This window comes from Mustelus asterias, chromosome 6, assembly GCF_964213995.1.
Source record: "Mustelus asterias chromosome 6, sMusAst1.hap1.1, whole genome shotgun sequence".
Lineage (NCBI taxonomy): Eukaryota > Metazoa > Chordata > Chondrichthyes > Carcharhiniformes > Triakidae > Mustelus > Mustelus asterias.
The window spans coordinates 74,069,519-74,097,137 of NC_135806.1; the positions used below are offsets into that span (position 1 = coordinate 74,069,519).

Sequence of the window (27,619 nt, forward strand, 5' to 3'; positions counted from 1 at the left end):
CTTGTGAATTGTCCTAATGAGTGAAAAATGAAAAATTTCAATAGCATGTGTCTCTTTCAGTAATACTCAAGTTCTGTGCTAACAAATGACTTTTATATTAAGCATCCTTTCAATAATATTGTCAGCAATAACATCTAGGCTTCATAAGCATGCACACATATCCTTTTTAACACAGATTATTAAAGTTTATGCTGCTGCTTTCAATCTCAGTAAGAAGTCTCACAACACCAGGTTAAAGTCCACTCCATCTGACGAAGGAGCTGTGCTCCGAAAGCTTATGGTATTTGCTACCAAATAAACCTGTTGGACTTTAACCTGGTGTTGTGAGACTTCTTACTGTGCTTACCCCAGTCCAACGCCGGCATCTCCACATCATGGCTTTCAATCTGGGCATGTTTTGATGAAAGGCAAGGGGGAACTCAAGAAGTATTTTCTTTAGCTATTAGATGATTTCTATTCTTAAACATGATTACATCAGATCATATTCTTCAATCCAACCCTAAATTAATTTTCTAATGTAAGTTGCTACCAATTTCTTAGATAACTGGTCTGGGGTGGGTGCATTTCTGTATCTAGAAGTGTCAATTTAAGAACATTATTGATAAGGGCATATGTCAAGAGAAGAATATGAGAAAATAAATGGTGGAGCTAAATTTTCAAGATTAGACATGTTGCTCAGTTTAATGTTACGAGCAAGACCAAATACTTATAGCATATTGTAATAATGATGACTGCAAAACATCTCCATAAACATAAAATAAGGGGTAACATTCTTAAAGGGGTGCAGGAGTAGTGGGAGCTAGCTGTACATGTGCATAGATCATTGAAGGTGGCAGGACAAATGGAGAGATCAATTAATAAAGTATATAGTGTTCTGGGCTTTATTAATAGGGGTATAGGGTAATAGAGCAAGGAGGTTATGCTGAATTTATGTTCATTAGGACTCAGCTGGAATATTGTGTAGAGTTCTGGGTGCCACACTATAGAAAGGATGTGAATGCATTGGAGAGAATGCAGAAGAAGTTTCCAAGAATGGTTCCAAGGATGAGAAACTTCAGTTATGAGATTGGAACTGTTCTCCTTGGACAGAAGAAGGCTAAGAGGACATTTGATAGAAATGTTTAAAATCATGAGGGAGCTGAACAGAGTAGATAGGGAGAAACAATTCCCGCCCATAAAAGGATCAAGAACGAGAGGGCAGAGAACTAAAATGATTTACAAAAGAGGCAAATGTGATGCGAGAAAAAACTTCTTCACACAATGATTGGTTCAGATCTGGGATGCGCTTCTTGGAAGTGTGGTGTTGGCAGGTTCAATTGAGGCATTCAAGAGGACATTAGATGATTATTTGAATGGAAACAATGTGCAGGGGAAAGGCAGGGGAATGGCGCTAAGTCATGATGCTCATTTGAAGACTCAGTACAGACATGTTGAGCCCAAAAGCCTCCTTCTGCACCAATACAATTCTATCTTTCTCTGATTTTTGATTGTACAAGTATTAGGTAAGAACTAAAAGTGTTCTTGCATCTTGCACCACAACATTTCAAATTCTGTTTATACTACAATTATGTTTTTTTTAATATAACCTCTCCAAGGACCTGATAACCAAGGGGACAAGTTGGGCTGTTGATTGCGACCAGCAAATCACTTGTCAAATAAAAGCCATACACAGTCATGTGCAGATTGGTTCCAGCTTTTATTAGTAGAATCATAGAATCCCTATAGTGCAGCAGGAGGCCCATCGAGTCTGCACCAACAATGATCCCTGTTACCCCATATATTTACCCTGCTAATCCCCCTGTCACGAATGGGCAATTTATCACGGCCAATCCACCTAATTCGCACATTTTTGGACTGTGGGACGAAACCGGCGCACCCGGTGGAAACCCACTCAGACACAGGAAGAACATGCAAACTCCACTCAGACAGTGACCCAAGCCAGGAATCGAACCCGGGTCCCTGGCGCTGTGAGGCAGCAGTGCTAACCACTGTCCCAGCAGCAGTGCTAACCACCGTGCCACTGCGGTGCCCTTGGGATGGTGGTGCAAATAGTTATTTGATACTGAAGCACTGTGTGACACCGCAGTGCATCTATTTAGAAAACAAAGGCCACAATTTTCTGGCCTCGCCATGCCTGACGCAGATCGCACCAATCACAGAAAATTGCGGGGCTAAAAACGGGTTTTGCGCCTGCCACCAGATGGTTTGCAATCATCTGAGCCCCTTGCTACTGGCACAAAACAGATCTCACCCAGAAAGGGCACAAGACTGATTAGCATAGTTAAAGTGGCATTTAAATACACTTAGCCCGATTGACGCCGGATTCTCCAAGTTCCCGGGATCTTCCGACACTTAAGAGTGGCGAGAACCTGATGAGAATGACTCCTGTTGATGGCCACACCAGGGGGTTCAGAGGCCATTGAAGCCTTCAGGTGGTTGGGGACATCAGGCACTGCCCACCTGGCACACTGGGAGTGCCTGTTCAGCACTGTCAGGTTGGCACTGCCAGTGTGCCAGAGGAAGTGCTAAATTGTTGGGGCCTGAGTAGGGGTCATGAAAGGGCAGGGCATGTCAGGGTCATGAAGGGGGGGCATGTCGGGGCTATGAAGGGGGTGTCAAGAACCAGTGGAACATGAAGGAAGGGGAGGGCATGTTGGGGGTCATGAAGTAGGACCCTTTGGGAGGGTCCCAATGCCAATGACCTATGATGAGGAGGGGTGATGAAAAATGCTGTGGAAGGCGGGGGGCTCCCGATGTTCGTGGTGGGAGGGCCCCATGTCCGTAGCAGCAAGGTGGGGGTCTTCCAGTGCATTGTGAGATCAGGGCACCTATCAAAATGGCACCTGATCACTTTGGATGCGTGGTGTGGATCGCTCCAGCTTTCTCATTCTTCTGACTCTGAGTCACTTTTTGGGAGAATTCCAGCCAATATTTTAAATTATCATAAATTATCATCAATGCTGCCACCCAGACAAAATATTTCAGCATCTGTAAATTCACAAAGGAATGCCTGCATGATATTACACATATAGATACAGAAATCTTGGATTCACAGAAGGGAACTCACTCAAAGGAAATTTGGACAGAGATCCAGAACTTCTTTGTTGATATAAGCTGACATATGCTCCTCTTCAATACAATTCCTATCAGAAGCATGGTATTGGTAAACTTTCCTCAAATGTCCTTTTTTCCACAAGTTCTTGGTACCATTCAAATTATGCACACACCTGGAATTTCCAAGTGGTTCTCCTGACCTCTCACATTAACTTTGCCAGAAGAGGACTAGGAACCCTGGAGAAACATCTATTGATGCCATTTCTCCAGGATTTCCATTGTTCATCTGCTAAAATTATGGTAGAAGGTCAGGAACTCCAATCGAATTTACATCCATTTTGAGTAGGCAACAGCAAACTATGGCCATATGGTTGACATAGACAATGGAAAGTGTGCAACGACCCCAAAGAGATTTGTGTGTTTTGACTCTCTGAAGGTCACTTTTGTAATCTAAGCAGCAATAGCTTACCAATTATTTTACAGCTATCAAACTACAGTCAATATTAGCCCTGCCACATTCTTAAACTTAGCTCAAATTTGTGCAACACAAACTTCATCAGAAGTGTTACCGGCACTGTTTAGCACTCACACAAAATATATGACCCACCAATGTCACCTTTAGATCAGTTTTCAATTTTGTTTCAGTATTTTAGTCCAATGGATACATGAATTCATAACAGGCCAATGATCAATTTCTACCTTATATTCAGATATTGCAACATTTTGAATCTCCATTAACAAACATTCATTAAAGTTATGTCCCTGCCGCTTTGCCTGGGAAGATTTGTAACACTGCAAATGAATAATTCACTGATGAAAAACTCCTCATTGCTGACAAATGGACAGCTATTAGCCAGCACATATTTTCGTGCAATCTATAGCATTGCCTTAATAAGACTGCCCTGTGCAGGATTGTACAGCTCCAATTCTGGGACTGCTAATGTCATGACAATAACAATAATCTTACAGGCTATCAGAGAAATTGCATTTGATGTGAATCTGAGAACCCCTTTCCTTACAGGAAAATCACAAGCTGTGAATCATATGCACACTTATCTGAGGAACATTCCAAACTTTAATCAGTTTTAGCAGAGATCATCAGTTCCATTCTTCCGTCAACAATTCCAATCATTAGCTATACTTTCTCGACTCAGGATCATGGACAGATAAATCTAAAGTTGGTGTACACTAGCTGGTCTCATATGGCATTGTACACAAGGACTGATAAAGATTTGTCTCCACCACAATTGCTAGTAATCTGGCAGGTCAGATCAACCATCTGTGAGAAAACCTGTCTGAATTTTCATTCCATTCAGTCATGTTGTAATGATACCCTCCCAGCAGAAATGGCAATGCAGAGTATATAACTGCACTATGACAAAATAAATGACAGGAAGTGCATGCAAACAAGAATTTTTAAAATACATATTACTCAAATTAATCATAGAATTCCCTACAGTGCAGAAGAAGGCCATTCAGCCCATCATGCCTGCACCGACAACAATCCCCACCCAGGCCCTATCCCCGTAACCCCACATATTTATCCTGCTAATCCCCCGAACAGGAACGGTAATTTTGGCATGGCCAATCCACCTAACCTGCACCTCCTTAGAGTATGGGAGGAAACCATCGCACCTGGAGGAAACCCACTCAGACACGGGGAGAATGTGCAAACTCCACACACACAGTGACCCGAGGCTGGAATTGAACCTGGGTCCCTGGCGCTGTGAAGCAGCAGGAATACCACTGTACCACTGTGCCACCCAAAACAGTGGTACTGGGCACAGTAAATCAACGGTTTATTTGCACCCAGAAAAAATTGAATTCTGTGAACTGAACCTGAAGTTTATCTATCTTCTGCTCATCAAGCTGATCGAATATTTTTCTATGAATATTTTTCTATGGGGATAAGCTGTAAAAATACCATCATGCAGGATCAGATTGGGAAAGGAAGAGGGTAGCGCTCTTTAGGTTACCTTACAGCTGGCTAATATCAGTCCGCTTATGCTCTAACTTACAATGTGCAATACTTTAGGATATTGTATTATGTAGTTGTATTATAAAATGTATTAAAAATCCTGAATGCACACAAAGTTTTCCTAGTGTGTAATACACAATCTAACACTCATTTTGTTATTAAACAGTGCCTCCTCCAATGCATGGTGAACAGAGTCACGGTAGATCCACCTTTTAAAAAAAAGATTTCTGAGATCAAAAGACACAATTAACTTAGATACAACTTTGCATTTTTGTCTTTAAAACATCTGAGGGCGATTTTCAGTCTGTGTTAGCGGCCCATGGGATCGTCAACGCAGGCGGCAAAACCAGAGAGAATCGGGAAATGCCATTTTCTTCAGAGAGATTGCGCTTCCTGATTTTCCCCGCCCCCCTCGCTGGTGTCGTAACGAGGTTCATGCCCACAAAGGGTGAGAACCTCATTTTAATGGATTTGAAAACATTTTAATATAATTACCCCTCACCACATGAAACCCTCTCGCTGAATATTCAAACCTTATGGAAATTACATCACATTGGCAAGATTTACAACAGGTTTTGAAAGATGAGATTCAGTTGAGGGAATCCCCCTAGGGTACAAAGATAGATATAGCCTGCAGGGGAGAGGGACATGCCCAGTCAGTGCCCTGGCACTGTCCCCTGGCACTTCCTCCTGTACAGGTTGGCACTGCCAGGTTGGCACTGTGGGTGAATAAAGAAATACAGAAAGGAATAAAATATAAAGGGTCTTAATGCATGTCTTTTGAACATATAACAGTGAACAAGAATGCATTCTACAAAATAATACTATATATTAAACTGTTTACCTGAATGGCCCACAATCAAATGAGGGGGTAAATGTCATTACGGTGTAGACTACTGGCAATAAACTTAGGAACAAGATCAACAGTAGCAATGACATATAAAAATTATTAGATCCCGATGCCTTGAAAACTCTTGACTGAGGGACATTGCAACACATCACAGCCCAGCACTGAAAGTACATGGACGTCAACAGCCGAAGAATATTAATGCCAATTAAGCCAGGAGAATAGAAAGTGCCCATCCTGAAAAAAATAAAAATACTCTTCAGTTATGTAAAATAAATCATACATTCAAGTATAAACAACATAGAGGCTGTCCTGATATCTTTTATTGTTTGCAGTGGCTAATATCTTCAGATGCTTCATATTGGTGAAGTAGTTCTGTTCTCTAAAATTTCTGTTGATGAGTCCTTAACAATATGTAACTAGAACATGTGACACTGTCAATTGTTTCCTCCTGACTCCATTCACAAACATTATATACTTACTGCTAAAATGTTCCAATCCATTAGTTTACCAAAGTTCATTACCTGTGCCATTACCTGTGCCAAACTTTACTGATAGATTCATTTGATTTTTTTTCTGTGTACTCTCTTTATTTACAAGGCTTAGTTACAATATACTATGCAGATTCCTTCAGACTGCAAGCATACAACCACTTTGATAGCAACTTGACATGAATTGCATTTGATTACAGTGAGACATGTAATACTCAATCCACTTCTTTTTAAGTTTGTGTTCATAGTAAGTTACACCATCCTTAGGAACTTATGAGTGCAAGACAAAATAATACCAAGGTCCATCTTCTTTGTCTTGTACCATCCTGGTAATCGCATGTTGTGACAATGGAGTTATCGACAACTTATGGCAATCAATTGCGATCAATTACTCAAAAACAGACCCAAATGTGACCTAAGAAAACATCCAGTGGTGGCAAGCTTTGGGAACCATAGGTACAAAGTTATCTGTTACTTCCAAGCATGCTATAATTACAACTTGTTATTTTTCAAGTCACGTTTTAAAATACCCTAGAAAGGGCTAAATTCAACAAAAGGGTCCATAAACCAGGTGAACAATGAACGTATTTATTAATGACCTTTACAGACTGACTGAAGGTTGCAAATATGGAGCGCTAAAAGCAGAATTAATATGAGAATGCATTGTAGTTGGTGTCACCAATGATACTCTATCACATCTATTGCAAACCAAGGAAGACTTAACTTTGGAGAAGGCAATACAGCTAGTGAGACAAACAGACATCAGTAAACTGAATTGGGAAATTCTAACAGGTGAACAAAAGCCTTGGCTCAGAAAACCTTCAGTGACAATATGCTTTATTGAGCAAAGGAATGTCAAAGAAACTCCAGGGAAGAAGACATCATGCAGGAGATAAGTAAAAGACACTATCAAACCATGTGTGGTGCCAAAAAGCCATGATGTGGAGATGCCGGCGTTGGACTGGGGTGAACACAGTAAGAAGTCTCACAACACCAGGTTAAAGTCCAACAGGTTTATTTGGTAGCAAATACCTGGTATTTGCTACCAAATAAACCTGTTGGACTTTAACCTGGTGTTGTGAGACTTCTTACTGTGCCAAAAAGCCCCACAGGCATGAACAATGTGCTGTAAGGACTGCAAAATGCATTCACTGCAAAAGGTTTAGACACTTTAGGAAGAAGTGCAGAACTAAAAGCACTAAATTTATGGAAGATAACGAGAAAGTCTTCACACACCAGGCTATTAATGAAATTGAGGAATTTTAACAGAAAGAGGCCAAAAATGTTTCCCGGGTGAAATCAAAGACACAAGTACACATTCTGGAATGTAGATATTTGTGTCAACTTCAAACTGGATACAGAAACAAGTGTAATGGTTTTATTGGATAAAGCATATGGTTGGTAATGCAATGCCTGAAGCCAACTGAACCTGTTATATGGTCCAGGCAGGATCAAACTACAAGTCAAGGATAGGTTGCAGGTTATGCACCAGTACAAGGGAAAACAGTTGCAGGAAACATTCTCAAGGCTGAGACAGACATATTTAATCAGTAAGGGAATCAAGGGTTATGGGGATAAGGTGGGAAAGTGGAGTTGAGCATTATCATATCAGATCAGTCATGACAGAACAAACTTGATGGGCCGAATGGCTTACTTCTGCTCCTACATCTTATGGTCTTATTACATGTCTTTCACAATCAGGAATGCGCACTTCTGAGTCAAAAGCCTATGAAGACCTCAATCTTGTCACAAAGGTAGAGGAAATCAATCAACAAGGGTCTAAGTTTCACTTTAAAAAGTGCTTACAAATGCTGATTACTTGTCTGGGAACACTGAAGACCAAACATAGTAAAACCACTGTTAATTGATGCAAACCTTGTGTGTCTTTTCACACCAAGGAAGATGTAACAGGTCCAGAGGCAACTAGAAGATATAAACAGTATGGGAATCATCTCTCCTGTCACTAAGCCTACAGAATGGGACTTTGGAACAATTCCTAAACCAAATGGATCTCTTCACATTTGTATGGACTGAACTCGACTTAATTAAGCCAAGGGAAATTCACCTACAGACCTCAGTGGATGACAGCTTGATTAAGCTGTCCAAGAGCACAATGTTCACAAAACTTGATGCCAATAGCAACCTTTGGTAGGTGCAGTTTGATTAAAGGAATCAATGAGAATCAAGGGGAAAATTCTCCGCCGGTTGGAGTCATACCTAGCACAAAGAAAGATGGTTGTGGTTGTTAGAGGTCAGTCATCTCAATTCCAGGACATCACTGCAGGAGTTCCTCAGGGTAGTGGCCTAGACCCAACCGTCTTCAGCTGCTTCATCAATGACCTTCCTTCTACTATAGGATCAGAAGTAGAGATATTCTCTGATGATTACACAATGTTGAGCACCATTCACAACTCATTAGATACTGTGGCAGTCCATGTCCAAATGCATCAAGACCTGGATAATATCCAGACTTGGGCTGACAAGTGGCAAGTAACATTCACACCACGCCAGTGCCAGACCATGACTATCTCCAACATGAGAGAATCTAACCATCGCCCTTCTGCAGCGACGACTTCATACTTTTATTTTGCAGGTCGCTTACAGCGCGGATGCGGAACGGACCAGAAGACGGTAAAGTGGGATTTGGCGGTAGAGTTGGGCGCACGGTTCATTAAGTCGATTTAAACGCATGCATGCATTCGGACCCACGCCCGAATCGGGTGTCGGTAAAGCCGTGATCTGCTCGGAATCGGGTGCAGATCACGGTATAGGCCCGAGGCCCAACTTTACCGCGATTTCGCACCCAAGTTTTGGTAAAACCGGGCCCATTATCTCGACACTGATGCACATAACAAAATTCTTTCTGCACATGGATGGAATAAATTAGAGGGAACATTGCTGCCAACTCCACCTACTGGCAAAAATCAGCTCAGCAGAGCTATTTTCTTCAATGTTAACATACCTTCTAATTCCTGATATAAACCAACTTTTCTTCTGGTAGATCTGAGAAATTTTACAAAAGCATTAATTGTATCAATAAATATTATTCCAGTCCTATGTTAAATATTCTCCAAAAATTATTGAGTCTAATTTTAACTGCTGATGGTCAACTTCCTGACCAAAACACTTGAAAAATCAGCTGGAAGAGGCTGTCGAGGGATTAAAATTGTGCACTTTTTAGGATACTGTGCTGGCCAAGGACAAGGAGGACAGAGGAAGGATAGGAGTTCCAGAGCTGACAGCTGTTTGGGAAGGAGAGTGACGTTCAGGTATGGAGAATCCTATACTTTCCTATGGGGCCGAGGAGAACATTCCTGCAGTTCCTGGAACCGGAAAAAAAAGAACTACAGTTATCTCAGGGACCTCTTTCACCTAGTAATCAGCCTCAGGCCTGCTTCAGTCTTGCGGAAATGTCACATCTGCTTCCCACTCAGGGAAAGTGTTAAAATGACAGCTGACAGCTGATGGCAAAACAAAGGCTTCCAAAGCACTAAACAAGTAAAAGTCCTTTCTTTCCTTACACATTCTTACAGCACTTAAGAGCTGTAGCAGTAAAATACTTTCATGAGTGTTACTGTTTTAAGTGAAGGGTCAACAGTTTACCTAAATCTGCTGTTGATATCTTGTTACTATATCCTTGAACTAAATTTGTTTTTATAAATGAATGATTGTGTTCTATCAGTGAATGTAGACAATCAAGGAAATCAACTTGCTGAGTAATAGCACTCAACGGAGCTCAATAACTGCAAATACAGTCTAACAGCAAAAGTGTAAAGTGTTTCTCCATTTCTGTAAGATGGAAGCTGTAGATAGGAGTATCTTTAGATCTGAGTGGCTATTGAGATGAGAGAATCAAATGCAATAAACTACTAACTAAATGGAGTGAGTAATAATAGGACAGAATAAAGACACCATTAAATAGTTACTACAAACGAATTGATTACATCAAATCCTGTACCCAAGCCATGTCAACCCACCGATTCCCAGTTCTTTTCTCCCATGTCTGCACGTAGAGGATCACAGAAAGATGCCATTATTCTATTAGTTAATATACAGCAATTCAACTTGTGCAGAGCCATAAGATTTAAAGTTGTGCTTTAAAAAGATCTTTTATATAGAGAGTACATGGGGATTATTACGATCCCAGTTGATGTTACAACTGAACAAGTCAGGTCCCAGGGTGGAACCCAGCTTGATAGATCTTAACTCTTATCTAGGTGGGTGGAGGAAGGCTACTGAAGAGAGTCACCAGAATCAGCTGATCAACTTTTAAGAAAAGAATAAAACATTTATTAAACAATAAAAGATGAACAATCATACACTACTCCTTCACCTCAACTACATTGTAACATTGCAAAGGGTCAAGCAACAATATGGCATGGTTAGTAAGTTTTTAGATGACACTAAGATTGGTGGCATAGTGGACAGTGAAGAAGGTTATCTTCAATTGCAACGGGATCTTGATCAATTGGGCCAGTGGGCTGACAAATGGCAGATGGAGTTTAATTTAGATAAATGCGAGGTGATGCATTTTGGTAGATTGAACCAGGGCAGGACTTACTCAGTTAATGGTAGGGCGTTGGGGAGAGTTACAGAACAAAGAGATCTAGGGGTACATGTTCATAGCTCCTTGAAAGTGGAGTCACAGGTGGACAGCGTGGTGAAGAAGGTATTCGGCATGCCTGGTTTCATTGGTCAGAACATTGAATACAGGAGTTGGAATGTCTTGTCGAAGTTGTACAAGACATTGGTAAGGCCACACTTGGAATGCTGTGTGAAATTCTGGTCACCCTATTATAGAAAGGATATTATTAAACTAGAAAGAGTGCGGAAAAGATTTACCAGGATGCTACTGGGACTTGATGGATTGAGTTATAAGGAGAGGCTGGGTAGAATGGGATTTTTTTCTCTGGAGCGTAGGAGGCTGAGGGGTGATCTTATAGAGGTCTATAAAATAATGAGGGGCACAGATCAGCTAGATAGTCAATATCTTTTCCCAAAGGTTGGGGAATCTAAAACTAGAGGGCATAGGTTTAAGGTGAGAGGGGAGAGATACAAAAGTGTCCAGAGGGGCAATTTTTTCACACAGAGGGTGGTGAGTGTCTGGAACAAGCTGCCAGAGGTAGTAGTAGAGGCGGGTACAATTTTATCTTTTAAAAAGCATTTAGATAGTTACATGGGTACGATGGGTATAGAGGGATATGGGCCAAATGCGGACAATTGGGATTAGTTTAGGGGTTTTTAAAAAAAAGGGCGGCATGGACAAGTTGGGCCGAAGGGCCTGTTTCCATGCTGTAAACCTCTATGACTCTATGACTCTATGATATAGTCATGTTGTACTCAGCAGCCATGTTGAGTGAAGCACGGACGTGATCTAGATGGTGGAAGAGCGAGTATTGGAAACACTGTCCCCCTCCAGCACCCAACCACTTGTGACATCACATACCCTCCTCCTAGGCTGATGCATACACCCAGGGGAAGCTGTTGCAAACATGGCAAGCATCCTTAAGAGGGCATCAGCATTGCCGTCCTTGATGCCGTTGTTGTAAGCCTTGGTCTGGGCCACCTGAGTTTTCTCCACATGTTCCTTCACTATTGGGAGGACTGCATTTATCCATGTTCTTATCTGATCCACATGTTCAATGATCATGCAATGAGGATGCTGCTGTTCCTCCCAGGATTCTTTGGTAATGTCCATGTCTCTTTGATCTCTGTTACCAATACACAGCCTATGCCTATATTCTCCACCAGCTGTGACGTTGCAAGGGGTTGGGTGATGATATAGGTGGGGTTTAGACACAAATGAAATAACCAGAAGATCAAGTCAAATCAATAAACAAGTTATTGATTAATACAAGTGAAGGGACATGGTGGAGTTCATGGTTGTACAAACAGAAAAAGGTTCAAGTTACTGAGGCAGGTTCTCATACAATCCGTGGTCAGGTTCCATAGCTAGAAGCAAAAACAAGAAGGCAGATTACAACCTGAATGGCTGTAAATTGGGAGAGGGGAGTGTGCAGCAGGACCTGGGTGTTCTTGCGCACCAGTCACTGAAGGTAAACATGCAGGTGCAGCAGGTGGTAAAGAAGGTAAATGGCATATTGGCCTTCATTGCGAGAGGTTTCGAGTACAGGAGCAGGGATGTGTTGTTGCAATTATATAGGGTCTTGGTGAGGCTACACCTAGAGTATTGTGTGCAGTTTTGGTCTCCTTTTCTGAGGAAGGATGTTCTTTCTCTCGAGGGAGTGCAGCGAAGGTTTACCAGGCTGATTTCGGGGATAGCGGGAATGATGTACGAGGAAAGATTGACTAGGTTAGGATTGTTTTCGCTGGAGTTCAGATGAATGATGGGGAGGATCTCATAGAGACGTATAAAATTCTAACAGGACTAGACAGGGGGATATTCCCGATGGTGGGGGAGTCTAGAACCAAGGATTATGGGGAAAAAGCAGGATTAGACTATTGAGTTGGATGATCAGCCATGGTAGTAATGAATAGCGGAGCAGGCTCGAAGGGCCAAATGGCCTCCTCCTACTCCTATCTTGTATGTTTCTATGTAAAGCGCTCTGTTGTCCGGTCTTGGTCATAATCCACAAAGCAAATTGTACACAGCAAGTAATCTACACAGAAATCCAAACCCCTCCTCGCTTTCACCCTAAAGGTTCCACCCATTTACTATTGCTTGGTGATCTATTTATATAGGCTACCTAAGCGTTTACAACTGAACTTCATCTCCAAGATTGAAGTGGAAGCACTTCCAGATTGAAGGTTGCCAATTCCTTCTTGGATTGCCGGAAAGCATCTTGTGCAAGGCCTCACTGTACCCAGCAGCCATGTTGAGTGAGGAACAGATGGGATCTATAAAATGGAGGAGCAAGTATTGGAAATACCATCCCTCCAGCACCTGGCCCGTTGTGACATCACAAAGCTTTACAGATATGTGCAGATTCCGAGGATAACGTAAGTTACAAAATCTATCTTACACTCTAATGTTCATTGTCCATTTAAACCAATAAGTTAAACAGACATCCCCCGCTCTGAAACCAAGTGGCAGATCCCACCCAAAACAACTTCTATGGGTTCTCAGCAGTTTTCCCCAGATGCTTCACACTGTAAGCCAACTGGTCTCACTGGAACTATGTCTTTCACACGAGGATTTCCAATCTCCGCTCTCAAAGAACACACCTTGAAATCTTCTCTCAACAACGCTTTCACTCGAATGTCTTCACCAAGGATTCACTTCGAGAGTTTTAACTTCTCCTTTTGATATTCCATCCTGGATCCATGTACATTCAGTTTGGCTTTCCATACACTCTCTCAGATACCCTGCCATGCCAACAGAACACCATTCCTTCACAGGCCCATAGAAATTAGTCCCCAACCTTCTGGCCACTTTGGATTTCTGGTTCTTTGCAAGCATACTTCATTTTCCGTCTGTTTTCTGCAGCCTTGCCTTTTTGGAGTCTCTATCTGCTCCTCACTCTGAACGTCACTGAACAGTACCTGTTTTCAATCCCTGTCCTTGTTTCTTGACTTCGCAGTCTTCCTGGAACTTACTTCTGTCCCATTCCCTGATTTTAAGACCTTTCTTCTGTTCTTTAGTTTGGGATCTACTCTCTGCAGTCTCTCTTCATGTCTGCATTCCAGTAGTTTCTGTGAAAAGCCCTTTACTTCTAGGTTACGTTCTTTCAATTGAACTCAAACTGCTTTTGCTGCCTATTTGGCCCTTAGTTGCTAGGTAACAACTAGTTCAGTTTTTTATACACTGTGTTTGTTTTAGAGTTTTAAAAACTTTATTAAAATGCAAGCATCTTTTAAAGTGAAATTAAAATTTAACACACAACTACAGAAATATAAATTAAACTTAAAGCTAGAGGTTATGCCCAATACACATAAATACAAATATAGCTTCTTAAAACTATCTCTATTTCCTTACAACATGAAAATGAGGCACTGAGTGCTGTGCATATAAGATATTAAAGTTTATTTATTAGTGTCATAAGTAGGCTTACATTAACACTGCAATGAAGTAACTGTGAAAATCCCCGAGTCGCCACACTCTGGCACCTGTTTGGGTACACTGAGGAAGAATTTGGCATGGCCAATGCACCTAACCAGCACATCTTTCAGACTGTGAGAAGAAACCGGAGCACCTGGAGGAAACCCACGCAGATATGGGGAGAACATGCAGACTCCGCACTGATAGTGAACCAAGCCGGGAATCCAACCCGTATCCCTGGTGCTGTGAGGCAGCAGTGATAACCGCTGTGCCACCCTAAGAGATGCTTTGAAAAAAGAGCAAAATGACCAATTAACTGTTCCTGGTTATTGCACATTCAAGAACTCCTATCTCAATGGGAGAAAAATATAGTTAAAAGAATCTTGTGCTGCATTCCTAAATTACTGAATAAAGGACAATTCTGCTTAGAATAATCAAACATCTTCTACCACAGTCCAAAGATGTGTGGGTTAGGTGGATTGGCCATGCTAAATTGTCCCTTAGTGTCAGGGGGGCTAGCTACGGTAAATGCATGGGGTTATAGGGATAGGGTCTGGGTAGGATTGTGGTCAGTGCAGCCTTGATAGGCTGAATGGCCTCCTTCTGCACTGTAGAATTCTATGATTCACAGTCCCTTTCATCTTCCTTTGCCATTGGTAATCAGCTTACATGGGCGGAAACTTCCCAGTCCGTGGGGACAAACTGGAAGGTGAGACCAGGGGGAAATTCACAAAACTTAGTGCCAGGTCAGTGAGCCGACTCATTCCTGCCTCTCAGCTCACAGCTGCTGCTGTACACCATCTTGTAGAAGGGCCTCCCCATCACAGGGGAGTGGACGTAACAGCCACCATTTATTTTACTGAATTAGATACCTCTCCAGAGAGTGCCTCAAAATATAGGCACCCTCGCAGTTCCCATCCTGCAGCAGCAGCATCCTCCTCTCAGGGAGAGACTGCTGTCATTCCAAGGCTTTAGGCCCTCTGATGGGCCAGCAGTCTCAGGAACCCTCAGTGGATCCAAGAATGGCCATTTAATTGGCTGCCTCTAAGAGGATTTCCCAGGTGGATATTCTGAAAGGACACTGAAAATGTCCCAACCCGCAATGATTTTCTAAAGGGCTCCAGATTTTACACAGGGGGCGGGATTTTATGGCCTCGCTCATCCCGAAACCGTAAAATCCCACCTCAGGTCAACGGACCTTCTCATGCTCCGCCCCTCGACCGCTCCGATTCCCATGGCGCGTGGGCCGGTAAAATTCCAGCCAGGATTTCTGAACACTTAATGTGTCAATTAATTAGTTGACTACTCTTGCACAAAGAAATTGCAAAACATGCAATGGATATCCCTTACATAAAATGGTTACTTAACTGTACATGGTTTCATCAGTTTATATGTACTTTTGAGCTTGGTTTTTAATACCTCACTTTTTTAGGGGACTTTGATAACCCCCACAAGGTCCATGGTTCATTGATTGATCTCCCTGTGGGCCTTCTTGGATATGAGTTCCCCTGGTAACAGGCAGTTGCCAGCCCAGTGGAACTCATTACCTGAGCCTTGAACTATAGTCCCAGACAGGGACTAGTGTGTGTACACCACGGTAGTGGTTTTACTTTGCATTCTGTAATAAACTATGTTCATTTCCAGTCAGGCTTCCTGAGTCATTTCAGCAATTCAGCAAGATTAGACAGCTCTGCTGTTTCAAAGAAAATGTGATGAATCGTACAGTTGTAACAAACAGCTTCCTTACCATATCATTCCTTGATTGAAGATAAGTCCTAGAACATTTCCACTGATGTCAAACTCAGTGTATGAAGGCTAAAACGTAAAGGGTTAAAGTAGCAAGGTTAATAGAAGTGAAGCAACAGGACACGAGATGCCTAAGATGTCGAGTGGGATTTTCTCACCCTTTCCGCCGGTGGGATCTTCTGGTCCCACCAATGGCACACCTCTGCTGCATATTTTCCAGTGGTGTGTGCTGGATTACAGGGGAAATCCCATTGACAGTGATGGAACCAGAAGATCCCGCTACTGGCCAAGGGCAGGCCACTTAGCACCTCTGCGGGGAGGGGGATTCCCACCTCTAGTGTTCAATTGTTCTACGTTTGATTATATGAGTCAATTTACTATTGGCGCTTACTGTGCTTGATTGGTTAAGCCTGGATTTAGACTCAGAGAAAAATTAACAAAATTGCAGAAAGAGCTGGGAGCAAAAGCAGAAAACACCAAGTAACATTTTAAACCATGGTGAATAAAACTTATGCACATAGAATCCAGTGTCATCTCTGTATAGATGTAAAATATACAACACCAGTGTCATATTATATTAACAAATAAAACATACGTTATTGATAGTGATCATTGATTCATTCAACACATTTCTTTTGACAAAATATACTTACAAATCCATATTCTAGATCCCAGCACCAGCAATAGTTGATAAATCTGACAAACAAAGCACGTAGAAAATCTCCAACCAATATACTGCCATAAGTTACTAGAATGTCAGAAACAGTAAGCTTTGTAAATTCCTGCAAAAGGCAATAAAAATAATAAATTATTCAGCAAAGATCAAATATTTCAATAATCTGAAGCATTAACTTCAGCATAGTGGGTACAATTCACCCATTTTGAATCTAAGTACCGGAGTGTTTCTCCCTGGTGTTAGCAGGAGCACTGGGGTGAGATTCTCCTGCTGCATCGTGGGACCCAGCCCGCCCGGCTGTTCAGAGATCGGGGCGCTGAAAGGGGTCTTCTCACACCTACAGGTTCAGAGGGAAAGAAAGGGGAATCCTTTCTACAGGATAGAGTGCTGCTGCACCACCCCTCCCCCCCACTGCGGCCAATGAAAAGGCTACCCGGATATACTAGGTGGTGGCTCCAACATGGTGTGGATTCCCCTCAATTCACCTAGAGGAGAGAAGGCCTTTATTGACCCTTCCCGCTCTGGCTTTATCGGAGTGAGGTGGAAAGCTGAAAGGCTCTCCTTCCCGCACCATCCTTCCTTATTATACGGCACTCTCCTGCCTCCCAGCCCATTTCTGGGAGTGGGAGGGGGGTATTGAATTCTTCCCATTAGTATATATTGAATCTAGTGAAACCTATGTGATTTAAGAAAGTATCTTCTGCTGGATATGAGAAATAATGAATACTATAAAGTAATTCAAAGTTCACTTCTACAGTATAGATTCAGATAGTTTACCAATCCAACACCTGTCTCCCAGCAAGGCCCTCTGGGAAAATCTGCAGGATCTATTGCCGGAATTCTTTCAGAGGTCGAATTAGTTGAATTGTAGGAATTCATCATGGCTAAAGTCTTGTTCTTTATACTTTCTTCCTCTGCCAACTGAACAAAACCAAAGAAAACACTTTCAGGGTATGAATACATATTTGTAGATTTAAGCCGCAATTTTCCGGCCGTGTTGCACTGGCACAGATTGTGCTAATCTGGGAAAATTGCGTGTGAGCCGAAAGACGGGTTTTGCGCCTAACGCCAAATAGTTGGTAAACTTCCCGTTCCTTTTCTGTTGCTGCAAACTGGATCTCACCCTGAAAGGGCGCGAGGCTGATTAGCATGAGACTGACTTAGTTTCAGTCTCATTAGCAAGTTTAGATCATTCCCCCCTCCTGGAATGTTTCTACCTCCCGAGTGGGAAGTCACAGGGGCACAAATCATAACTGGTCCCTTGAAGTGTGGTCCAGGTGCGCTAGATTGTGAGGGTGAGTGAGGAGGTGAGTACCGCTTAGCACTAACCTCCAGGGCGCAAAATGGCAAGTCAGCCACTACCATACTGCGGAGACCTTCAAGGGTGCAGGGAATGGGGGGGCACTTGGTGGGACTGGAGGTCTGCAGGTTGGGGCCCACCGCTGGGTTGGGGCTCATGTGGCAAGTATTCTCATTGCCTGCTGAGAGGCCCTTGAAGTACTGCTTCTGATGCCAATTGCAAAGCCCACTAATGTTGCACTGGTAACTCTGCTTGAAAGGCTCTGTGGTTTATTTTTGACATTCCATCCCAGGACCCAGGAACAGTTACAAACGCAAGTGTGATGGCCACACCGGGAGGCCAGTGAAGCCCTCGGTGATCAGGGGCATGGCTGGGCATTGCCCACCTGGATGTGCCACCCTGCCATTGCCAGGTTTGCCCCCCTCTCACTGCCAGGGGGGCACTGCCAGGGTGCCAGGGGCAGTGTCAAGGGGCTGGGGCATGAGAGGGCTGGGGAATGAGAGGGCGAGGGAACGAGAGGGCTGGGCCATGAAGGTGGGCATTGGGAGGGCCCCAATGCTCCAATGCCAGCGAGCAATGTTGGAGGGTTGGTGGGGAAACATCCCTTCAACGAGAGGAGTTTGGTGGGGCCCTGATGTCCATGTGGGGAGGGAGGAGGGGTCTTCAATTTCAATTTGAGATCAGGGCTCCCTTTAAAAATGGTGTCTGATCTCTGTGAAGCCAGGACTGCCAGAGTGTTTAGGCCCCGCCCCTCTCAGAACCGGTGCAAAACTCACCACTCTCCCAAAAAATGACTAAGTGTGGGATGATTGTACCAGATCACACCTGTTTTCTCGCCCGAAATGACACTTTTAATAATTTTGGGGGAAAATTCTACCCAAACTTGGTTAGCATACTATGTAGCTTAGATTTTGTGTTCAGCTGCAGCAACTTCTGCTTGTCACTTAAGTTCAGCCCTGTTCCTATCAGGATAAATGTCTTTGAAATAATTTTGGGAAGTGACCAAATCCAAGCATGAAAACTTGCTGCCTCACACAATATCTGGCAGTCTCTGAAGCAACTGAACAATGCCTTTGACTTAATTCCCTTCTCTCAGTGACTTGCAGTTTAAAATTCCCTCCTTCACGCTCAAAAACAAGGCTGGATACCAGGCAGATAGAGTTGGACCATGGTCAGCTTTTTAAAAGCACATGTGAACAAAAACACATTGATATATGTATGAAATTTTCTCATGATTAATCACTAGTTATAATATTCACCCACATTTGGTTGGATGAGTAACATACCTAACATTGGGTCCCAGAGAAAAATTGTGTCAAATGAGGCAGCAACAAAATAGTTCCTGAGAGATTTTTCACTCACCCAGGTGTATATATCCTCATTAATTTGTCCTCAGAGGCCCATAAACCATTGCTATCACAGGCAATGTTATAATTGAAAGTGGCTTGTTTCCATCTGTCCATCAGCTCCCATGTTGCCTCTCTATATATATATTTTTCCTTATTGTAAGATGTTTATTAATTAATAGTTCACAACAAATAGAACATTCTGTTAAGGAATAAAAACTCGATGGGAAGAGTGATCCAAAAGTGGCTAACAAGAGAAATTAAAGACAGTGCAGTTTGAAAATCCTTCTCTGAAACCGTGGGGGCCAATTGCATTTTGAACTTCAGGTCATTTTGTTTTTTTGGATACCGTATAAAAACTTACATTACAACAGCCTAAGCCTAGGCTAGCTATAGTCTAAAGTAAATAGAATTGCTAGCTACATAAAATATATCAGTACAGCACAGGAAACAGGAAACAGGCCCTTCGGCCCTCACTGAACAATAAATACAGGGTACCTGTAATAAGTTTCTTTTTGACATGTTCACCACAAAAATCACACAGTAAACAGTACAGACAAACAACTAGACTTCCCGTGCTAAAGGTCCATGAGGTTAAGAAAAACCACGGTTTTTGAATGTGTTTGATTTTTGGATTTACGGATAAAGGATGCTCGTGATTAAAGGAAGAGGTTTATAAGGTTGCCATAGAGAGCCATAAATATAAGGATCCAGAAGATTTCAAAACTCACTGAGGAAACAAATAAAGAGAGAGAAAGTAGAATATGAAAAAAATAAAAACAGATTCTGCCGTAGGAATGTAAATTGGATAAGATTAGCAAAAGTAAATGTGGGTCCCTTTACAGATAGAAACAGGAAAAATTATAATGGGGAATAAGGAAATTGCAGAGAAATTCAGCAAATAACTGGGGCCAGATTTTCAATTGCTGGCATTTGCTGTCCAGTTTTTATTATCGTCCATGGGATGTGGGCTTTGCTGGCTGGGCCAGGTTTTATTGCCCATCCCCAGTTGCCTTTGCAAAGGTGGAAGTAAGCCACCTCGTAGAACTGCTGCAGCCCATGTGTTGTAGGAACATCCACAGTACTATTAGGAAGGGAGTTCCAGGATTTTGACCCAGTGACAGTGAAGTTATAGAACATAGAACAGTACAGCACAGAACAGGCTCTTCGGCCCACGATGTTGTGCCGAGCTTTATCTGAAACCAAGATCAAGCTATCCCACTCCCTATCATCCTGGTGTGCTCCATGTGCCTATCCAATAACCGCTTAAATGTTCCTAAAGTGTCTGACTTCACTATCACTGCAGGCAGTCCATTCCACTTCCCAACCACTCTCTGCATAAAGAACCTACTTCTGATATCCTTCCTATATCTCCCACCACGAACCCTATAGTTATGCCCCCTTGTAATAGCTCCATCCACCCGAGGAAATAGTCTTTGAACGTTCACTCTATCTATCCCCTTCATCATTTTATAAACCTCTATTGAGTCTCCCCTCAGCCTCCTCCGCTCCAGAGAGAACAGCCCTAGCTCCCTCAACCTTTCCTCATAAGACCTACCCTCCAAACCAGGCAGCATCCTGGTAGATCTCCTTTGCACTCTTTCCAGTGCTTCCACATCCTTCTTATTATGGCCAGAAAGTTTCAAGTCAGGGTGATAGTGGCTTGGAGGAAAACTTGTAAGTTGTGATGTTCCCATGCATCTGCCGTGCTTGCCCTTCTAGCGGTAGTGGGCTTGGGATGTTGAAGGAGTCAAGACAGCTACCCAGAAACTGGGTACAAACCTGCAAAATTCACTTCATGTGGAACTGCTGCCACTGTCCATCAATGGTGGAGGGAGTAGATGTTAAAGATGGCAATAGGATGCCAATCATGTGGGCTGCATTGTCCAGGATGGTGTTGTGTTTCTTGAGTGTTGTTGGAGTTGCACCCATCCATGAGAATAGTATTTCATCCCATTCTTGAATTTGCGCTTTGCAGCTAGTGGACAGACTTTGAGGAGTCAAAAGGTGAGCTACTCAACACAGAATTCTCACTGATATAAGTGGAAGGCACGAGGAACTTGACATGCATGGAGCAGGCTCGAGGGGCCAAATGGCCTACTCTTGCTCCTAGTTCTTATGTTCACATGCACACAATGGGGAGCCATCAGGTCTAATGGAGGTGTTGGTTGACTCATTTAAAAGAGGGACAACTGTGCTCAATTGCTCAGCCAGATGTATAGGGTTACTGTTTCTGGTGTTGAGAGGCATGTTAGTGATTAATTGAAGTCCTGGGTGGGCCATCAGGCCGTTGGTTTCACTTGGGCAGCAGCGACTGGCGGAGGAAGTCCTGCTGAACAAACCATTGGCAGCTCAAGGACAGGAGATGGGAATAGGCTACTCTGGCACTGGGCAGAACAGTGTGGAAGAGCCTCAGCTGAGGCATTCTTCTAGACAGCAGGCAAGAGGAATACAGAGAGGGGCTGCAACGAGGAAAAGGTATGACCCACAACATCCAATGTACAGCCCAAGAGTCAGCTACCTGCACATGACAGAGCACCAGTGCCAATGGAGACTGTGCCTATCCAGGCTGATGGTCTCAAAGATTTGCACAATAGTGCACAGTAACCAGAGACCTCACTTCCTCCAAGCAATCTCCTAACTGCAGCCATCAAGGTCCCCATTGTCCTGAATTCCGGTTTGTTTCAGGGATCAGTTGCAGATCTGGATGGTATCTCCCAGTCAGCAGCTCATCACGGAATTAGGCAGGTCATGGATTTCCTATTCGAGAGGTATGGGGATACATCCATTTTGACACAAAGAGGCCAGCGCAGGCACAGAGGGCAGTGGCCATTGCAGCCATTGATAGAATTCCTCAGGTCCAGAAGACCATCAATTGCATCCATGTTGCCAACAGGGCAATGTTTGACCAACTGACCAGAGTCTCCAACAGAAAAGAACTCCAGTTGATGAATATCCAACTGGTCTGAGACCACATGAAGTGAATTTTGCAGGTCTGTACCCGGTTTCTGGGTAACTGTCTTGACTCCTTCAACATGAAAGAGACCCAGGTACTACCCTTTTCAGGTCAACATCCAGACTCAAGTGTCTGGCTGCTGCATGATAACAATAAGCACAGCTTCTGCCAATATACAGCATATTAATTATCAACTATAGCTTTACAACAGAGAGGACTTTCCATTCATTTCTGTCCATCACTCCTTAATCCTTATCACTTCAGCCAAAGTAAAAGGCTGCTAATGGAAATGAAAAACATGGCTAACTAGTTCAAAGTCACCCAGAAATGAAGGTATACCAAAGGAAATAATATACTAACAAAGAGACCAGCTCACTTGTGCATTGACTTGATCAATAAGAGCCAACAGGAATGTATACAGATTACCGAGGAAGAGAGCAAACATTCGCCACAGCTGCCACTTCAGCGCAATACGAGGATGATAATTTTCCAGAGTGGCAATGGTTTCGAACAATGGAGGGACAAACATTCCCAACAATGCCATGACTATATCAATCTGCAAGGAGAAGAACATGAAAAGATAGTCATTGCTACTGTTTGTTCAACTATTTATATACCTGCAGTTGCAAATGGCATTGCGGAATTCATATTGAATACAGTCAAATCAATAAACATACAGCTCTGGTAATCTGATCCATAAAAGGAGTGAACAAATTGCAGAATGATATGAAATGATTATCCAATTGCTATTTAAAAGAAACTGTTACACAATTACAATTAAAGAGTGGCAATGAAGGTGGCCAAGGTCAATATCTCATCAGAGGTGATATTATAGTCACAGGAACTGTGATCACAATTGTCCCAATTGCAGAAATTGTTTTTGAAACTATAATCAGGTTAGCCAAGTTCAACAAGCGTTTCGGTCATAGAATCATAGAAATCATAGAAACCCTACAGTGCAGAAGGAGGCCATTCGGCCCATCGAGTCCGCACCGACCACAACCCCATCCAGGCCCTACCCCCACATATTTACCCGCTAATCCCACCAACCTACGCATCTCAGGACTCTAAGGGGCAATTTTTAACCTGGCCTATCAACCTAACCCACACATCTTTGGACTGTGGGAGGAAACTGGAGCACCCGGAGGAAACCCACGCAGACACGAGGAGAATGTGCAAACTCCACACAGACAGTGACCCGAGCCGGGAATCGAACCTGGGACCCTGGAGCTGTGAAGCAGCAGTGCTAACCACTGTGCTACCGTGCCGCCCGGTCAAAAAGTCTTTAAGGTCAGCAGACACCTTTTGTATTTTTCCACTGAACTTTGCACTCAATTGGCTAAATGACCGAACAGCATTTTAAAAAAATACCGAACCCAGCACTTCGAAGTTTGAAATGGCAGGAAAATAAAGTCAGAGAGAAAGAGGCAGAAGAGGATTATAAGATAACAGAGATGAGGGCAAAGAAGATTTAAAAAAAACACAGGCAAAAGCAATAGGGGAGAAATGATAATACAGGTTCATTAGAAAAAGGTAAATTGTGAACATATTCTTTCCTTTTTTGTTTACAATATCACACAAGATTTGATTGTGGATATTCTTCTCTATACGTATGATAGAAAAGATCAATACTAGAAATATGATTGGAAATGCAAGCAATGCATAATCATCCGTTAACAAAGTTAGAAATTGTCATAATATAAAAGCAAATTACTGCAGACGCTGGAATCCGAAACAAAAACAGAAAATGCTGGAAAATCTCAGCAGACCTAACAGCATCTATGGAGAGAGAATAGAGCCAATGTTCCATTGTGAATATACAAGTTCAAAAAAATTCAAAAAAAAAGACATTTTTTGCACAAAGCACATGTTTGTGTTTCTTTAATTATTCATAGAGTTATAGAGGTTTACAGCATGGAAGCAGGCCCTTTGGCCCAACTTGTCCATGCTGCCCAGGTTTTACTATTAAGCTAGTCCCAATTGCCTGCATTTAGCCCATATCCCTCTATACCCATCTTACCCATGTAACTGTCTAAATGCTTTTTAAAAGACAGAATTGTACCCGCCTCTACTACTGCCTCTGGCAGCTCGTTCCACATACTCACCACCCTCTGTGTGAAAAAATTGCCCCTCTGGACCCTTTTATATCCCTCCCCTCTCACCTTAAACTTATGCCCTCTAGTTTTAGACTCCCCTACCTTTGGGAAAAGATGTTGACTATCTACCTTATTTATGCCACTCATTATTTTATAGACCTCTATAAGATCACCCCTCAGCCTCCTACACTCCAGGGAAAAAAAGTCCCTGTCTATCCAGCCTCTCCTTATAACTCAAACCATAAAGTCCCGGTAGCATCCTAGTAAACTTTTTCTTCACTCTTTCTAGTTTAATAATATTTCTATAATAGGGTGACCAGAACTGCACACAGTACAGTTTATGATGCACTTTATGATGTTAATTTATCACTTACCTCATTTTTCTGATACCATGTTAATGTTTCCAATGCTGAATATTTCTGGGACTTTTTCACAACATAAAATATGAGATAACCACTTCCAGCAAGACAGCAAAATATAAGAAAATTAGCTAAAACAATAAGAAATCTCCTTAAATGAACATTTTCATCTTTTTGGTTTTCCTCTTCATCCACAATGGATTCCTGACAAAACAACATATACAAATATATAAAATCACTGCCTACAAACAGGATAACATTATTAAAACTGTATGGGTTACTTTTCTAAAGTAATAATTCACGTACGTGTTGAGTTTTCAGTGCAGGGTTTCTGAGCTTGAGGAGAAGCTGGAGTTACTGCTGTGCATGGGGTAGTCTGAGAATTTCCTGCATCACATGTTACAGGAGATGGTCACCCCACAGTCAAAGAGTATTTGATGGAATAGTAAGTGGGTGGCTATCTGCAGGGTAGGAAGATGCAGGCAGCACAGAGATTGAAAAAGAGAAGTTAAAGAAGAGAAATACTAGAATGGTACCAGAAATGAAACACATCAGTGACGTGGAGAGACTAGAGAAGCTGAGGTTGTTCTCTTTAGAGTAGAGAAGGCTAAGGAAGGAATTAATAAAGGTGTTCAAAATCCTGAAGAGTCTTGATTGAGTAAACAAGGAAAACTGTTTCTAATGGCAGAAGGATTAGTAACCAAAGATAAGATAATTGGCAAAAGAAGCAAAGGCAACATAAGGTAAAAACAAATGTAGCAAGTTGTCAGGACTGCTGTCACTTTCACTGGAATCAATATGCAAACAGCTCCACCATTGCTTGCAGTTCCGTATGTACAAAAGGTACTGCACAAACTCACCAATGTTACTTTAACAAAACCTCCACCCTCTGTAATATCCACCATCGAGATGGACAACAGTAGCAATACAATGCAACATAATCACCTTCAAGTCACACGATCTGTATCATGTATCATGGATCATGTATCAAGGAGAAAGGCCACCACTAAAAAGATCATGGGTAGAATTCTTCCAACTAGCCTACAGCGGGTTTGGTGGCAGGTGCGCACGATTAATCTAGTGGGAAACAAAGTCAGAAATCTGCCAATCTTAAATCACGCTGCAACCTCCCTAAGGTCGCTCTTCCCGCTGGCAGGTGGCGCAAACTCCATTTGCATTCAATTGCATCTCATGAATGGCCATTAAAATAGCTGCCCATCGGCATCCCATCAGGCCTTTTAATCCAGCAGGAATTTACGCCGTTGTCAAACCCAATTGCGAGTGAGTGGCATGTACAAGGCCCTGTTCGCCAGAAACTTCGAGGCGTGTGCAAAGACTTTCTGCCATAGTGCTGTGCTGCTCCTGATGCGCTGTTCATCACTCTAACGGGACAGATCGGTATCACACAACAGTGTCTATTTGGACAGCATTGTGCCATAGGACTCATGCTATCACCGCAACAAAGGTCTGAATTTTGACCAGAGGTGGAGTGCAAGTTGAGTCTGGGAGGTGAAGGGGGTGCGGCTTAATGAAGACAAGGAGGGCAATGTGGAAGGAGGGCTGTGCAAGTAGAAGGAGGGAAGGGCGACGGCTCATGAAGGCATGCAGAGGGGCAAGGCAATGGATGAAGAAAACGAACAATGGAAGGCAGAGGGAAGATCGGATGGAGGGAAGCTGGATCCTGACAATGCTACATGAAAATCTCACAAACAAGGGGGTTTAAGGGATATCACATTGTTTATTGGAAGGGGATGAATGAAGACTCCAGATGTAAGTGGGGCATGGGCACCCTGCAGGCGATGGGCACGGGGGAAGGTAGTTGAATCAAGAAACAGACTTCCTCTTGAGACTGCCAGCCTTTTCCCTCTGGGTTGCTGACCTCTTGCATAGTTGGAATGGAATGGTGAGGACAAGTGGGCTGGAGAGAGTGATATGAGAGTCGGCGGCAAACTTGCCTGTGGCTAATTAATGAGCTCCCAAGTGCAGAATCTGGTGTGGGATCTTGCTATTCTGGTCTATGGGATAGATGTTGTTGGAGCCCCCGCCACTGCACTTAGTCTCAAAAATTGAGAATTTCCTGAATTTCCATCTTGGTGGCAGATGGAAACATTTGAAATGTTTTTTACAACAGAACTCTGAATAAAAAAATCAACATGGACATGAATAAGAATGAGTTCATTTGCCAGAGCTCTAAATTTACCTTAAAGCTAGTTGTAATGGATGCAAACTTGTTATCAGCTGTTTCAGGATTTCCAATTAGGTAATCCCAACTGGTAAACATTTTCCAGCTAAAGTTGAAATCTCCATCATCTCCATCAACTCCACTTTCTCTTGCATTTCTTGTCATTCTAAACAGGATCAAAACTGTCATTAAATGGGAATATTTTCTACATATAAGTATGTTTAAAATTTGCACTAAAATTTGCTTGCAATTAAATGACAGTGAAAAACATCTCAAGCTTCAGGGCTTTTGTCACTTAAACCTTATGATTAAAACGGTCTTATAATTAGTTTCTATGAAATGGCTGCTTCGGTCTATTCTGAGATGGATTTGGTAAGAGCTATGCAAGAACTTAAATATTCTCTTCACAGTTTATTCAATACTTACGTTCTAATTACAACCATGAGACTATACCCAAAGGAGCCCACACCAACCATGAAGTAAGACAATGGTAACCTATACTTGAAAACACCAATCATCCGTTCATTATTGTAATATCCATAGAAAAGAGCTGAGTACTTTATATATCCCTGTAAAATACAAAAGTATT

The 27,619-nt window shown here is 42.5% G+C and overlaps 1 protein-coding gene across 1 annotated transcript in view; it reads right to left on the bottom strand.

The window, feature by feature from the left end:
* The window catches only part of LOC144494669 (transmembrane channel-like protein 2-B), a 62,961-nt gene that overhangs the window by 12,573 nt on the left and 22,769 nt on the right, over positions 1 to 27,619 (bottom strand). The window contains exons 8-15 of the mRNA XM_078213872.1: positions 27,457 to 27,599; positions 27,049 to 27,196; positions 24,864 to 25,052; positions 22,770 to 22,949; positions 17,569 to 17,712; positions 16,769 to 16,897; positions 16,117 to 16,184; positions 5,877 to 6,116 (exon numbers count right to left, since the gene is read on the bottom strand). Of these exons, the coding sequence (XP_078069998.1) occupies positions 5,877 to 6,116; positions 16,117 to 16,184; positions 16,769 to 16,897; positions 17,569 to 17,712; positions 22,770 to 22,949; positions 24,864 to 25,052; positions 27,049 to 27,196; positions 27,457 to 27,599 (1,241 nt within the window). The remainder of the gene's footprint in view (positions 1 to 5,876; positions 6,117 to 16,116; positions 16,185 to 16,768; positions 16,898 to 17,568; positions 17,713 to 22,769; positions 22,950 to 24,863; positions 25,053 to 27,048; positions 27,197 to 27,456; positions 27,600 to 27,619) is intronic.